Source organism: Anomaloglossus baeobatrachus, chromosome 6 (assembly GCF_048569485.1).
Source record: "Anomaloglossus baeobatrachus isolate aAnoBae1 chromosome 6, aAnoBae1.hap1, whole genome shotgun sequence".
Classification (NCBI taxonomy): Eukaryota; Metazoa; Chordata; class Amphibia; order Anura; family Aromobatidae; genus Anomaloglossus; species Anomaloglossus baeobatrachus.
This window is the reverse complement of record NC_134358.1, coordinates 233,504,308-233,521,049: the sequence shown is the minus strand read 5'-3', so window position 1 is coordinate 233,521,049 and position 16,742 is coordinate 233,504,308. Positions and strand designations below refer to the sequence as shown.

The 16,742-nt window shown below is 48.9% G+C and overlaps 1 protein-coding gene across 4 annotated transcripts in view; it reads left to right on the top strand.

Annotated features, from left to right (window-relative positions):
- The first annotated feature begins 1,570 nt into the window (after positions 1-1,570).
- SIRT5 (sirtuin 5) overlaps positions 1,571-16,742 on the top strand; it is a 38,677-nt gene continuing 23,505 nt past the window's right edge. Inside the window, exons 1-3 of one of the 4 annotated variants that reach the window (XM_075314741.1) lie at positions 1,571-1,668; positions 7,002-7,131; positions 10,901-11,034. In XM_075314741.1, the coding sequence (XP_075170856.1) occupies positions 7,020-7,131; positions 10,901-11,034 (246 nt within the window). In that variant the 5' untranslated portion in view covers positions 1,571-1,668; positions 7,002-7,019. Of the gene's footprint in view, positions 1,669-2,580; positions 3,295-3,703; positions 3,727-7,001; positions 7,132-10,900; positions 11,035-14,577; positions 14,667-16,742 lie in introns of those variants that run through there. The other 3 variants (XM_075314738.1, XM_075314739.1, XM_075314740.1) reach the window with 3 other exon arrangements.

The window sequence follows — 16,742 nt, the reverse complement described above, 5'->3', positions numbered from 1 at the left end:
TCTTTAGCAAACCTTATTTTATATTAATTACCTGCTGTTAGTTCGGAATAGCACATTAATAAAAACACAATTTTTATGTAGTGTTTCCCTTTAGGCAGATGAAGAGTTTCCCTTTAAGTACACAAGATACTGGAGGAAGATCTTGAGTTTCCCTTTAAGTATACCAGGTATTGTAAGAAGATCTAGCGTTTCCCTTTAAGAACACAAGATACTGGAGGAAGATCTAGCGTTTCCCTTTAAGTACACAAGATACTGGAGGAAGATCTAGCGTTTCCCTTTAAGAACACAAGATACTGGAGGAAGATCTAGCGTTTCCCTTTAAGAACACAAGATACTGGAGGAAGATCTAGCGTTTCCCTTTAAGTACACAAGATACTGGAGGAAGATCTAGTGTTTCCCTTTAAGTACACAGGATACTGGAGGAAGATCTAGAGTTTCCCTTTAAAAACACATGATACTAGAGGCAGATCAAGCGTTTCCCTTTAAGTACACAAGATACTGGAGGAAGATCTAGCATTTCCCTTTAAGAACACAAGATACTGGAGGAAGATCTAGCATTTCCCTTTAAGAACACAAGATACTGGAGGAAGATCTAGCGTTTCCCTTTAAGAACACAAGATACTGGAGGAAGATCTAGCGTTTCCCTTTAAAAACACATGATACTGGAGGAAGATCTAGCGTTTCCCTTTAAGAACACAAGATACTGGAGGAAGATCTAGAGTTTCCCTTTAAGTATACCAGGATAGGAGGATCTAAAGATCTCCTTTAAGTACACCGGATATTTTAGGAATATCTAGTATTTCTTTTTAAGTACACCGGATATTAGAGGAATGTCTAGTATTTCCCTTTAAGTACACCGGGATAGGAGGAGGATCTAGAGTTTGCCTTTAAGTATACAGACTATTAGAGGAAAATCTAGAGTTTCCCTTTAAATATCAAAAATAGCAACAAAACTTGATACTTGATATTTATCAGTGTAGGGACCCGCAAGCGTGAGGATCCGTGATGAGGATTGTGGGCTTACGTACATTGGCCAATTTACAAACTAATACCTCACATATTTTATATATATATTTTTTTTGCACTTTGATTATGCGGGGTGCAGCCGGGCCTTTTAATACGGCCGTGCATAGTGGAATTTCTGTCCCTTACGTGCTGCAGTGAGTAGTGTCCGAGTAACCCGCCTAATCTAATAGTAAGGGCGTGGTAATAGGTTGCTGGCTGGACACCATGCGCATACAAGTGTGAACAGTGCCCTATGCGCGCCACTAGTGTGCAATTTACCTTGCACCTGTGAAGTGTCCATCATGTTGAGAGGCTTGTCTGCATCCTGTTTGTGCATTAGATGTGTTGGCCTGGGCTAACTGGACTGGTTGCCCTTTTTTGCTGTGAGTACATTTCCCTTTAAATACACCTGGATAAGAGGATCTAGAGTTCCCCTTTACCGGATATTGGAGGAATATCTAGCGTTTCCCTTTAAGTACACCGGATATTGGAGGAATGTCTGGAGTTTCCTTTTAGCACACCGGGCGAGGAGGCGGATCGTGCTGACAGTTCCTGCTGCTGAGCAGTATTAGGCCGTGCTGCTCTTGCTCCGCACTAGGTGGCGCTGTGGGCTGTCTGTCAGAGTTCAGTACTGAAGTGGCTGCAGGCCTGTCCGTCCGGCAGGTACAGGCATCGCGTATGTCGGGGCTCCCAGCATCCGGAGAGTACTCACGTTATGGATACAGAGCGGTTGGGGCAGAATACCGCCGCTGCCCCTGTAACAGGCGCTGGTCTCCCTCCATGTGCCGAGCCGGAGACACGTGTCCTCCGAGCGTCCTGGCAGCGTGTGGTGGTGCAGGGCCGTGGTGGAGACTTTGTGGTGTAGGGGGCACTGCATACTGTGCCCTGTGCCTGCTCACCTCTGTATATCTGGTCAGGTGGCATTGCTTCCAGCCATAAGGGAGTGCTGGACTAATGGCATCCCTTTATTAACCCCTATTTGATGCTCTTCACTACTTTACAGAGGAGAGCATTGTTGTGTGTTTTTTTTTTTTTGTTGTTGTCACTAAAGAGTTAAAGTATTGACCTAAAAGCTGATCACAGGGACCGCAATTATGGTGGTGCACAGAGAGGCCGAGCTCCTTGTATGACCGTCCATATAGGCAGCTCTGTGGTGATAGTGGGGGGGGGGGGGGGGATAAAGGGGCTCCTTGTATGACTGTCCATATAGGCAGCTCTGTGGTGATAGTGGGGGGGACAGAGGGGCTTCTTGTGCGACCGTCCTTATAGGCAGCTCTGTGGTGATAGTGGGGGGACAGAGGGGCTCCTTGTGCGACCGTCCTTATAGGCAGCTCTGTGGTGCTAGTGGGGGGACAGAGGGGCTCCTTGTGCGACCGTCCATATAGGCAGCTCTGTGGTGATAGTGGGGGGGGATAGAGGGGCTCCTTGTGCGACCGTCCATATAGGCAGCTCTGTGGTGATAGTGGGGGGGGATAGAGGGGCTCCTTGTGTGACCGTCCTTATAGGCAGCTCTGTGGTGATAGTGGGGGGATAGAGGGGCTCCTTGTGTGACCGTCCATATATGCAGCTCTGTGGTGATAGTGGGGGGACAGAGGGGCTCCTTGTGCGACAGCCATTCACACGGGCTTTTGCACACCTCGCTAGGGGCCATCCAATCGGAAACCAAATTGTACTTGTTCTGGTTAATGGTTGTCTGAATGGTGCTGTTTGTCCATGTGATCTTATAGTGGAGGAGACCTCCAAACACTGGTGCCCCTGCGCTATCCCTGGCTACTAATGTGTAGAGCGGGTGACCCTACTCTGGACAGATAAACGCACCCAATGGATCTCTGTTGCTCATGCTGGGTGATATAATCTGGTGTCTAGGCGCCGTTTATACCCCTTAGTTCGCTTTTTTTGGCTGTGTTCACATCTTGCATTTTGTTTCCTCCACAAGTGCATTGTACTGCAGTTTAAGGATATGTTTTTAAAAACTGCGGACAAAGAATGAATTTTTGCTGTTTCTTGGGCAAACCGCTGCGTAAAAATAAAAAAATTAAACCGCACCCTTAAACTCAATAGCTCCATAAAGTTTGTGACTGTAAGGTGTGTGTGTGTACATAGGGCAGAAAAATCCATTGCAGATCTACCTGCTAATGCTGCAGAGCCATGGGGGAACCCACCATAACATCCGATTTTAAGTGCAGGAGCTGTGTTTTGTTTTTTTTTTATTTTTGTCTATTTTTGTCTATTGATGTCTATGGGGAAAAAACCCACTGACAACGCTTGGACCAAGGTTACTCAGTTCAGGTGAGTAACTGAGTTTGTGTGTGGTGTGTTTGTTGTTTTTTTTTTTTTTTTTTTTTGTTTTTTTTTAAGTGAACATACACTGTGCCAAACAGACTCTAGAGAACTCAACCTTTATAATGCATAGGTTGCATTGTGTGGAAACATTGCAGCATTTTTACATCTAAATTTGCAATGGTTTTTGCTGCTGAAAAGCCTCCAGAGCCGGAGATCTGCAAAGGACAGGTCCGGTGCTAAATGCCCCTAACTACAACCCTTTTGTACATTTGTGTCTGTTGTCTTTCCTGTTTGTAGTCAATGTGTTTATGGTACATATATGGCTTGTCTTTGCCTCAGTTTTTCTGTCAGGTCAGGAATTTTTTCCATTCTGATTGCTCCAGGTGGTGGAACAAGTCTGCTGTATCAAAACAGGAGGAACAGCATGTGTCTTTTTAGGTATTCAAAGAAATAATTAAAAAAAAACCCCCACAAAAGATGGATTTGTGGTTCTAACACCCCCCCCTCCCTCAATTTTGATGACCAGCCAAGATAAAGCCAGACAGCTGGGGGCTGGTATTCTCAGACCAGGGAGACCCACGGTGATTGGTAGCCCCCCAGCCTAAAAATGACAGCCTGCAGCCACCCAAGATTTGTCGCATTGTCACATTAGATGCGACAACCTCGGGACTTTACCTGGCTCTTCCCGATTTGCCCTGGTGCGGTGGCAATCGGGGCAATTAAGGGGTTAAAGGTTAATGGGTTTTTTTTATCAGGAGGCGGTCCTCTTATCATACCTCTTGTATATATACCTTCTGTTTAGATCTATACCATGCCTTTTGTTGATGTACTGGTCCTGAGGAAGAGGTCATTTGACCTTGAAACGCGTAGACCGATGGAATAAAAAGAATATTATACTTCATCAACGCTTCTACAGTTTCATAATTGGCTGATGCGCGGCTTTAACCCCTTCTAAGCTCTTTAACAATGGCATTGCTGGCAAGGGGATGGGTGGTGCTGGGCTTCAGTGACCGGAGTACATTGAGGTCAGGTTAGCTGCGGTCACAGGTGGAGGACCACGGGAACTTCTAGCCGTGGCCGCAGCTAACATTAGTTACGTCACCGCTGATCGCGCGGCTCACTCAGTCCCTGCCTGAACCTCTCTGTGGGCTATCATGTTCTATGGCTGCTTGGTGTGAATTCAGAGGTAGCAGGGCTGAATCGTCGTGGGACCTTGTGTGGATTACGTCAGACTTGCAGGGGAGGTTTTGGGGTTTAATAAAGGGGTGAAAGAGGGTCTTTTATTTTATTTGAAATAAAATTATATTTGGGGTCTTTGTTTTTATTTGTTTTCACTTACATATTAGTGATGGGGGATCTCATAGACACCTCCCATTACTAATCTAGGACTTAGTGGTAGCTGCGGGCTGCCATTAACCTCTTAATTACCCCGATTGCCACTGCACCAGGGCAATTGGGAAGAGCCGGGTAAAGTGGTTGCGACAATTCTGGGCGGCTGTAGGCTGCTAGTTTTAGACTGGGGGGTCCCAATAACTGTGTCTCCCCAGCCTGAGAATACCAGCTGTCTGGCGTTACCTTTTGGCTGTGTTTTTTTTTTTTTTTTTTTTTTGATACACAACTAAGATAAGTGCACGGTTGGGGGCAGCAGCCTGTAGCCGTATGCTTTATCTGTACTGGGTATCATAATATGGGGGGGACCCTACACCAATTGTATGTATTTTTACTCTACGCTATAGACCTGCAGACTAGCTCTGTGACTGGAAGCATGAGATAGGCTGTTACTCAGCATGGGGGTGCGTCTGACTGCAAGCAATCACAGATGCTGGTGGGTGTTGGAAGCAGTGAATATGTATGAGCCTAATGAGTGACAACGGGAGCAGTGTGACAGCTGCACCAATGATCGGTAAGTATGAAGCACTTGCTCCTACCCCTTTTGCTCCAGACTGTGCTCCCCATAGATTATATGGGGACCGGCATTCGGCCATGTACCAGGCATCAATCCCCTGCCAACCCAGAATCGGCGGGGGAATGATTTGTGAGTCCTCTCATCACTAATGAGAAACGCAGGAACAAAACGCAAACAGATAACATACTGCAGTTTATTTGTCAGACGTTTGTGAAAAACTGCAGACAAAAACTGCAACATGCGCACAGCAAATCTGAATTCTCAGACTTTGCTGGGAAGTCAAAAGTGACAACTTTGACAACAAAACTGCACCAAACAACGCAGCGTGCACATGTAGCCTTAGGCTAAGTTCACACTTCCGTTGTTTTGCATCCGTCACAATCAGTTGTGTGACTGATGCAACGGATGCGTTGCAGATAATGGCACAACTGATGTGACTGATGCTGTAAAACAACGATCCGTTGTTTTTGTTTTTTTGTTTTACTGTTTAACCGGCGGCCTGCTATTATGAATGATCAGCTGATAGCTCACAGTAGCCGGCTGCCGGCTCATCAGCTGGTAGCTCACAGTAGCCGGCTGCCGGCTCATCAGCTGGTAGCTCACAGTAGCCGGCTGCCGGCTCATCAGCTGGTAGCTCACAGTAGCCGGCTGCCGGCTCATCAGCTGGTAGCTCACAGTAGCCGGCTGCCGGCTCATCAGCTGGTAGCTCACAGTAGCCGGCTGCCGGCTCATCAGCTGGTAGCTCACAGTAGCCGGCTGCCGGCTCATCAGCTGGTAGCTCACAGTAGCCGGCCGCCGGCTCATCAGCTGGTAGCTCACAGTAGCCGGCCGCCGGCTCATCAGCTGATCGTTCGGCCGCCGAGAGAGATATTGCTATGAATAATTAAACACACGCTGAGCATGCGCAGTGAAATCAAAAGGATTCCACTGCTCCAAAAAAACGTTAATGCTGCGTTCCTGCCGCCCGACGGTCAGTTGTTCCACGACTGATCAGTCGGGCGGCAGATGCAATGCAAAGGCATCAGTCGCAATCCGCCACTCATATAAGTCTATGGGAAACAACGAAATCTGCCAAACGGATTGTGGTGTTTATCAGAGCGGCGGATTGTGACTGATCCTAAACAATGGATATGTGAACATAGCCTGAGACCATTAATGTCAAGAATGAGTTGTATGCCTTGTATAGAACGTGGGGCAGAAGGGAGCACAGTGTCAGCAGAACTGACTGGTGCCCTTTGCGCACGTAGCAACTTAAGGAGAGTGATATGTGGCATAGCACGTCTCCTGCCCCTGACTCACATTGACATTTTTTTTTTTTTTCTTTCATTCAAATTTCTCAAGGCTCAGCTACAGTAAGATACATCCATCCATCTCAACCAGCTACCATCGATACTAAGTGGTGGGATTAAGTACTAAATAGTGATGTGCAAGTGCTATCATGCTCCGGTACTCGTCGTAACCAGCAGTTGGCCGCTCAGATGGGCTTGAGTCAAGTACCCAAATATAATGGAAGTTAATGAGGGACTCGAGCATTTTTCAGGGAATCTTTTTCTGAAAAATGCTTGCGTTCCGTTTTGACTTCCATTAGTTGCACCCATCTGAGCATCCAACTGCTGGTTACGAGCACCAGAGTATGGTAGTGCTCACTCATCATTAGTGCTAACCTAAAATCTCAATCATCCAACCCATTTCTGCTTCTTCATGAGCTTCACTGTAGAAATGTCCATCTTCTAACCTATAATTTGCTCTGCTTTATCTCCCGTTAGTAACCCTTTCACTGACTCGTTCTTTGTGTTTTGCATTTCAGCCGTCCCAGCTGCTCCCAATGACTTTCCTTCCGTTTCACACCCGAAGACTGGTAACCCAGGTTTATTATGGAATAACATCTGGATCCCATCTGAAGGGTGGGAGTGTGACTATGGCGTGTCCCAGCTCTAGTAAGTGTCTAGCGGTGGGTGCTACCTACAGCTTCTTCTTTTTTTTTTTGTATTAATATACAATATCTAGGCTTCTGGTGACTTTCAAATTTTTCCGCAGACGCATTTTACCTCCATGTCCACATTGTGTCCTGTAATATTTCCTGTTCTTATCAATTATTTTAAGGCCCATTTCACACATCAGTTTTTAGCCGTCAGTCACGATCCATTTTCTCGACGGATCCATTGCAGATTGTGGAAAAACTGATGCGACGGATCCGACTAGCTGGGGTCTAAATAATTGGAGCATGCTCAATTTAAAAAAAAAACAAAAACGGAATCCATCGCTGGATTCTGTCATTTGACGGATCCTGCGCTCATAGGCTTCCATTCTACCAAACGACGGACTGCGACGGATTTGTTTTTCAACGTAGGCAAAAAAACGTTACTTTGTCCGATGTCTCTGTCCGACGGACAAACCATTTTCGACAGATCCGTCGAACTGTGAAAAATGAAGGGTCCAGCACAATCCAAGGAAATTCTTGTCATATGAATACTGAAATCTTCTTAAAGAAAAGGGATTCTTTATTGATGCAAATTTAAAAAACAGGTGAGAATACAAACATCTTAAACGTTTCAAGCGGGAAAACGCTCTTAATCATAGCCACCTTTCCCCCCTTATTACCAAGGATCCGTCGAGCGATGGATGAAATGTGAGGCCATCTGTTGCAATCCGTCACTGATACAAGTCGATGAGAAAAAAACGGATCCAGCGGCATCAGTTGCCGGATCCTTTTTTTTTTTTTTTTTTTTTTTTTTGTTTTTTTCAAATGTCGACTGATTGCGACTGACGGCAAAAAACTGATGTGTGAAAGGGGCCTAACTCCTTGTAATTTCTGTACTGGATCTAATTTAACAAATCTAACCTGGCCAATCATATGCACAATCCTTAGGCTATGTGCCCACGGGAGCTTGCTTCTGCGTTTTTGCCGCGGAAAACCTGCGGATTTATCTGGATCTTCCAGATAAATCCGCAGGTTTCAGCAAGTACAGACACTCCCTATGTTATCCTATGGGACATGGGGAGTGCTGTGTCCACGCTGCGGAATGTGCGGCTGTGGAATATGCTGCAGATGTCCCACAGCCGCACATAACTGCATGTCAGTTATTCCTGCAGACTTACCTGCGGCCATCCCGACCCTCCACTATGGAGATAGAGGCCGGGACGTCCGCAGGTAAATCGCATGAAAGTCCGCAGGTTTACCGCAGCTATTCCGCTGTACTACCGCAGCTAACAATAGCTGCGGATGCCTGCGGGCAGCTGTGGCAAACCTTCGGACGTACCTGCAGATATATCCGCAGGTACGAGCTCCCGTGGGCACATAGCCTTACCCTCAGCCGGACATTATTCCTTTTAAGGTATCCCACCCTGACCTTAATAGCCTCATATGCAAATTCAGATTCGTTGCTCTTGTGTTGTGAATTTGCAGAAAATTTTCACTGTGGAATTAATTACAAAGTGCGAACATGGTCTTTAAAGTACAAGCTGTGAGTTTCTCTTCCCTTAAAGGGAACCAAACATCAGCATTTTCCTATATAAGGTGCAGTACTGGCACTATCAGGTGTACTGTTCTCCAGTCCTGTTGTGACTGCGCGCGCTCCTGTGGTCACAACAGATCTGAAGTGAGGGCGCATGCGCCACCCTCTCATGCACCATAATACTGTGGGCTTCAGAAACATGGCGCCAGAGAGGAGCGCTATGCGCAGGCGCTAACTCCGACGCCGTGTAACTGAAGATTAGAAATTTACATACAGCCAGTGAGAGGGAGGAACAGGCGGCGGGGGGGGGGGGGGGGGTTTGGGGGGGCGGGGATACACGTGCATAACCCGCCCGGACATTAGCAGCAAAGGTGCACACGTCAATCAAAAAGATGAATTTTCAAACTTTATAAAGTTGAATTTCACAGCCTAAACATCCGAGCTGCCCACTAATGGTATGTACACAATGTGCCTGATAGTGGCAGTACTGCACTGGCTGCACCTTATATAGGAAAATGCTGATGCTTGGTTCCCTTTAAGGCCCAGTCACACACAGAGATAAATTTTTGGCAGATCTGTGGTTGCAGTGAAATCATGGACATATTGTTCCATTTGTACACAGCCACAAACCTGGCACTGATTGTCCACAATTTCACTGCAACCACAGATCCGCCACAGATTTATCTGTGTGTGACAGGGCCTTTACTGAGGATAGCTATTGAACAATTCTCACTGTGGGGGTTTGTCATAGCTGACAGGATGTGGTAATATGAGCCACTGCTAGGAGTCAGAGAGCAAACAATGGAATGAAGTGATATTAGTCCAAAATAAAGTGGTATGGCTCACCTGGTTGCAAGAAATCTGAGACTTTGTATTTATCTGTTGCGTTCTTGCTGTTGTGTAAGGGGTACTTCTCAGATAGCGAGATCGCTGCTGAGTCACTGTTTTTGTGACGCAGCAGTGACCTCATTAGCGATCTCGCTGTGTGTGACACTGAGCAGCGATCTGGCCCCTGCTGTGAGATCGCTGCTCGTTACACACTGCTCTGGTTCATTTTTTAGTTGTTGCTCTCCCGCTGTGAAGCACACATCGCTGTGTTTGAGAGCGAGAGAGCAACGATGTGAATGTGCAGGGAGCCGGCTTCTGGCAGCCTGCGGTAAGCTGTAACCAAGGTAAATATTGGGTAACCAAGCAAAGTGCTTAGCTTGGTTACCCAATATTTACCTTGGTTACCAGCATCCGCCGCTCTTAGGCTGCCAGTGCCGGCTCCCTGCACACATAGCCGGAGTACACATCGGGTAAATAAGCAAAGCGGTTTGCTTATTAACCCGATGTGTACTCTGGCTACGAGTGCAGGGAGCCAGCGCTAAGCGGTGTGCGCTGGTAACAAAGGTAAATATCGGGTAACCAAGCGCTTGGTAACCCGATATTTACCTTAGTTACCAAGCGCAGCATCGCTTCCACGCGTCGCTGGGGGCTGGTCACTGGTGAGATCTGCCTGATTGACAGCTCACCAGCGACCATGTAGCGACGCACCAGCGCTCCTGACCAGGTCAGAACGCTGGTGGGATCGCTGAAGCGTCGCTAAAGTGTGACTGTACCCTTAGGAGTCTTGGTGGTGGATGTCTCAGATAGATAAGAGGGAGGAGACCCAGGCTGTTATGGCTCCTTAGGGCTGCATAATGGGTTCAGGCCTCCTTGTAAGTATTTAGATGAGGCAAAGTCCCAAGTAGGGTCAAAGTGCTCTCTGTGCACTCCTGCGCTCTGTCCTGTGGCTTTGGTAGGGAGATGAGCCTTTAAAAAGACTAAAATCCCTGTTGCAGGTGATTAGAAACAGGAGCACCAAGTCCCTGTGTGTTCACATGGGGAAGCAGGCCACGCCTCTCGATATATTGGTATTTGTGGTGATGGCAAGTGACGTGCTGTGAATAGTGGGCTATCAAAACATCTTAAAGGGCAATAAAAATAAATTACTATGTAGTGAATGCACTTTATTCTTGTATCTTGAGGAAGGACTGTAATGGTCTGAATTTTTCTACTTCTCAAAATGTAAGCAGATGTGTCAAATACAAAATCTGAAAGTGTATCTAATGACTGGAGCATTGATTTTCATAAGAAACTGACAGAATTCTCGCTGTGATTAAGTGTACAGACATGCAAACTAACCACATTATTTTCCTTTTTATGTAAATATATAATATATAATATATATTATAAATTATAATATAATATATAATTTTTTTTTTTCCAGATTTAGCAGAATTTCGTGAAGCTTTCTCTAAGGCAAAGCATATAGCAGTGATCACAGGTGCTGGTGTCAGCGCCGAGAGTGGAGTCCCCACTTTTAGGGGTGCTGGAGGATACTGGAGGAAATGGCAGGCACAGGTCAGCACTCGCCAAACAGTCGTCTTAATCAATTGCTGTATCCATTGATAAAGAGGTGGTCCAGTACCTATAATGCAATTTATAAATACCCTTCTCCGTGCACTAACCACTTTTGGGATTTTTATTTATTATAAAATTCTCTAACGTTATCCCTAAACCTCTAAATTTTTATATTTTATTTCTTCATCACATCCTGTGATGTTTCGTTTCTCAAATAGGATATCACAAGAGGATGGCCTTATTTATACTCACTTGTCCCTCCTTGATAATGTCCTTTTTCTGGGAAGTAATTGGGAAATGGTCGGCATCACACTTCATCTCTGCCCACCACCTGCATCTTCAGTGGTCTCCGCTACATACCCTGCTTTTATCACCGCCATCTTTCCCTGCAATGAGATGTTTTAAAGGGAACCTGTCACCTTTTTTTGCCCTATAAGCTGCGGCCACCACCAGTGGGCTCTTATATACAGCATTCTAACATGCTGTATATAATAGCCCCAGACTGGTGTGTAGAAAATAAAAAAACCCTTTATAATACTCACCAAAACCGGTCACGCTGCGGTGGATGTGGCTCAATTGGGCGTCTTCGTCCTCCGGGGCCTCCTCTTTCGGCCATCTTCATCTTCCTGCTGAAGCCTGTGTGCATGACGCGTCTGTCATACACACTCGCCATTCCCACGCATGTGCACTACAATACTTTGATCTGCCCTGCTCAGGTCTGATCAAAGTGCGCCTGCTCAGGATCTGAATGCTGGCAAGTGTGTATGACGTCGGACGTGTCATGCACCGCGGCTTCAGAAGATGGAGGACAATGATGGCCGAAAGAGGAGGCACCGGAGAATGGTGTCACCCATCTGACTAGTCTGCACCGGAGCGACCTTCTAGGTGAGTATTCTAAAGTGTTTTTCTTTATCGTTCCTTTGGGAGACCCAGACCATGGGTGTTTAGCTTCTACCTCCGGAGGACACACAAAGTACTACACTTAAAAGTGTAGCTCCTCCCCCTGAGCTTATACACCCCCTGGTGAGCAGACCCTGCCAGTTTATCGCTTTGTGTTCAGGAGGCATACATCCACACATGCATTCTCATATGATTTTTTTTTTTCCTTTTGGAACGAGATTGAACAGTGGGGTCCACGTCTGGACCCCCTGCATGTCCCTTCTCACCCCACTGTGTCGGCGGTGCTGTAAGGTTGATTCCTAGGCTGGAGCCTTTACATGCCGTGCTCCTTCACCATCCCTCCTGGGCTCTGGCTTGAAGTGGGAGCCAGCACGGTCTCCATGCTTGGCAGGAGACCGGTCTCCATCCACAGCCCTTCAGGACCCTGCTGGACCGGAGCACTCATCCCCAGGGACTTGGCCCTGCGTCTCAGCAAGCTAAGTACCTGAGACGTTTAGATTTCGGGGTCCCTGTACTTTATTGTGGGGGGAGAGTGTGCTTATTGTGTTTACTGACATTTCCGGCGGGTTCTCTGGCTGTCGCCTGAGAACCGCGCCGATGGTGCCTGCGCGTCGGCCGCGCCGCTCAAATTTAGGCCCCGGCTTCGCCGGAGGCCTAGTTTCTGTTTCACTGCCCTCGCATGTCACTCATGCAGAGGGACAGCGCGGCTCCTCCCGGCAGCCGTTCTGTACAGGGGAGGGACACTCCCCACTGCAGTGTGTGTCCCCTACCCTGTAGGTCTCTATGGCCCTCCAGTTCCCGCTCCTCAAGCAAGTCCCGCCCCCTCTCTTCGCTCCGGCGGCCATTTTCTCAGCGTCCTCTCTGCGATCAGTCATTGCAGCGCTGGTCTGCAGCATCTCTGCTGAGGTGCTGTGCTTGGGGGTCTGGGCTTCGGGATCTGGAGGGCACACAACACCGCTCCAGCGGTCTGGTAAGTCAACCGGTCTCCGGTTGTGGACCTCTGTATATACTCTCTGGGGTTCATTCTCTGGCAGAGCCCCCACTCCAGCAGCATGTCTCACACGAGGAGCAAGGCCCCAAAGCTTTATGCTGTATGCGCTGCATGTAAGCTCCTGCTGCCCGAACCGAGCACCTTCCCACATTGTGATGCCTGCTCTAACTTGGCGGTGCCACAGCCTGTAGTCTCACCCCCAGTGGTTTCTCAGGCTGCTCCTGCTCCTGTGGCTGAACCCCCGGCTTGGGTAGAATCCTTTTCTAGGTCTATCTCCCAGTCTTTTGCTGAGTCCATGGGACTTCTGTCCAGGACGCTGATGAATATGCAGCAGCCCCCTTCACAGGGTGCCTCTGCTGCTAGGGGTCCCTCAGGACCGGAGCTCACAGAGGATTCATCATCAGGGCCCAGACCCCGTCCTCCTAAGAAGAGACGCAGGGTTCCCTCTCCCTCCTCCTCCCGTGGCTCTGATTCCAGATCTGACTCGCCGGATGAGGAGGATGCCTTTTACATGGGGCTCGGAGGCTAACTCAATGTGCCCCATTGATCTGTCCGAAAGTGACTCAGATCTTAGTGACTTGATTGCTTCTATTAATTCTGTACTGGATCTCAATCCTCTAGTATCAGAGGAGCAACCCTCTCTGGCAGAAAAGCACCAGTTTACCTTGCCTAAGAGAGCAAAGAGTGTGTTCTTTAACCACTCCAGTTTTCAGGCCGCTGTGACCAAGCCCAGGGCCTGTCCTGACAAGTGCTTCCCAAAGCGTGGTTCTGATGACCGTTTTCCCTTTCTTTAACGTTCCTTTATGGGAGACCCAGACCATGGTGTATAGCTAGCGACCTCCGGAGGACACACAAAGCACTACACTCAAACGTGTAGCTCCTCCCTCCGGGCTATATACACCCCCTGGATGACAATCTACCCAGTTCAACGCTTTGTGTTCCAGGAGGATCATACACTTTTATTTCCTCATATTTTTTTGCAATTTTACTTTAATTTTTTAAAGATTTAGAAGAAAAGCGGGTCCAGTCTGGACTCCCGGCATGTCCCTTCACGCTCCACTCTGCGGGGTGCTGTTAAGGTTGATTAATAAGGCTGGAGCCTTCACATGCCGAGCTCCTTCGCATCCTCTGTCGAGGCTCTGTTTGAAGTGGGAGCCTACACGGTCCTCTCTGCTTGCAGGAGGCCGGCTCCATCCACAGCCCTGTCTGGTCCCTGCTGGAAGGAGCGTTACCCCCACTCAGGGACATGGCCCTGCGTCTCAAAGCTAAGTATTGAGACGTTTTTTCAGGGGTCCCGGGTGTTTTTATTATGGGGGCAGTATGTGCTTAACGTTGCTGTTAATTTCGGCCGGTTCTGGGAATTTCCCATGAGAACCGCGCCGACTGTGCCTGCTCGTCGGCCGCATTTTAAAATCTAGGCCCCGGCTTCTGTTTGGGCCTAGTTTCACTTTCGGCTTCTCTGTATGTTTTGCATACAGCGCCGCCCACCGCCCGGCCAGCAGAGACGAGGGCACTCCCCTCTAGAGGGACGTCCCCTCCTCTGTCTACCCCCCTGTATCTCTGTGTCCTCTGTGTTTTCCCGCTCCTGGGCTTAATCACGCCCCCCCTCCTTCTCCCAGCGCCATCTTTCTCAGCGTTTTTCACACTGAGAAGCGCTGGATGCTGCAGCTCCATACTTTCTGGACGCTGTCACTTTACAGGGGAGAGGTGAAGTCCGGAGGATACACAGAGAACAGGGCTGGTAAGCCACAACCTATGGTTGTGGATTTTTATACACTCAGGCTTTCTACAGCAGTGTGTTTTGGCTGCAGAGCTTCCTCCACAGCAGCATGTCTGTCACTAGGAGCAAGGCTGCAAACATGTATGCTATATGCACTGCTTGCAAGCTAATTCTGCCAGAGCCTAGCACGTACCCACATTGTGATAACTGTGCTAATATGGTTGTGTCTCAGCCTGGAGCCTCCGCAGGGGTCCCTCCGGCTGCTTCGGTCCAGGTGGCTGAGCCCCCGGCTTGGGTAGCATCCTTTACACAGGCTCTTTCCAAGTCGTTTGCCGATTCTATGGGGCAGCTGTCCCAGACGCTGCTGTCTATGCATCAGCCTCCCCCTCAGGGTGTCTCTGCGGCTCCGAGCTCTGCAGAACCCTCAGAGCATGTCCTAGGACCCCGTCCCCCTAAACGGAGACGCACGGACCCTCCTCCTTCCTCGTCCCACGGCTCTGATTCACAAGCCGAGGTGCAGGGCGAGGATGATTCTTTTACTGTGGGCTCAGACTCTGCCTCTATGTACCCCATTGACTTGTCTGAGGGCGATGCGGACGTTAGTGACTTGATTGCGTCCATTAACTCCGTACTGAACCTTAACCCACAGGAGTCAGAGGATCAACCCTCTCTGGTAGAGGTACACCAGTTTACCTCTCCTAAGAAACCTAGGAGTATGTTTTTTAACCACTCCAGCTTTCAGACCACTGTTAACAAGCCTAGGGCCTGTCCTGACAAGCGTTTTCCGAAACGCAGCTCAGATGACCGTTTCCCGTTTCCACCGGAGGTGGTTAAGGACTGGGCCCAGTCCCCAAAGGTAGACCCTCCAGTGTCCAGAATCTCAGCCCGCACAGTAGTTGCGGTGGCCGACGGCACTTCTCTTAAGGATCCCACTGACCGCCAGGTTGACCTTCTGGCCAAGTCTGTATTTGAGGCGGCAGGAGCCTCCTTCTCTCCGTCCTTTGCGGCGGTGTGGGCTCTTAAGGCTATCTCTGCCTCTCTGACGGAGATTCATTCCCTCTCCAGAGACTCTATTCCTGAGATGGATACCTTAACCGCCCGAGCTTCAGCTTTTGCATCCTACGCCATGTCTGCCGTCCTGGAAGCTTCTCACCGCACGGCAGTGGCCTCCGCTAACTCCCTCGCGATCCGCAGGATCTTGTGGCTTCGAGAGTGGAAAGCGGACGCTTCCTCTAAGAAGTACCTTGCGAGTCTCCCTTTTACTGGATCACGGCTGTTTGGGGAACAGCTGGATGACATAATTAAGGAGGCTACTGGCGGGAAGAGTACTTCCTTGCCACAAGCTAAACCCAAGAAACCTACCCAGGGCAGGAACCAATCGAGGTTTCGTTCCTTTCGTTCCTCTAACTGGTCATCTTCTAAGCCCACGGTTTCGTCCACTACCGCCAAGGACCGTAAATCCAACTGGCGCGCAAAGCCGCGCCCTCAAAAGACCGGAGGAGCCGCTGCCACCAAGGCAGCCTCCTCGTGACTATCTGGCCGCGCCAGCAACGTCCTTGGTCGGGGGCAGGCTCTCCCACTTTGGCGACGTGTGGTTGCAACACGTCTCCGATCAGTGGGTGCGGGATATCATCACCCACGGCTACAGGATACCTTTTTCTTCCAGCCCGCCAAACAGATTTTTTCTGTCCACCCCCCCCTGCTCCAAAGCCGCCGCCTTCTCTCAGGCCGTGGCATCCCTGCAGGCCAACGGTGTAATTGTTCCGGTCCCCGCCCGGGAACGGTTCAGAGGTTTCTACTCAAACCTCTTTCTAGTTCCCAAAAAGGACGGTTCCTCCCGGCCCATCCTGGATCTCAAGCTTCTCAACAAGCATGTTCAGGTGCGGCACTTTCGCATGGAATCTCTAAGATCGGTCATTGCCTCAATGACCCAGGGAGATTTTCTAGCATCCATCGACATCAGAGATGCCTATCTGCATGTGCCTATTGCGGTCTCACACCAACGTTGGCTACGCTTTGCGATCGGAGAGGAACATTTCCAGTTCGTGGCTCTTCCCTTTGGCTTAGCCACGGCCCCCCGAGTGTTCACCAAAGTCA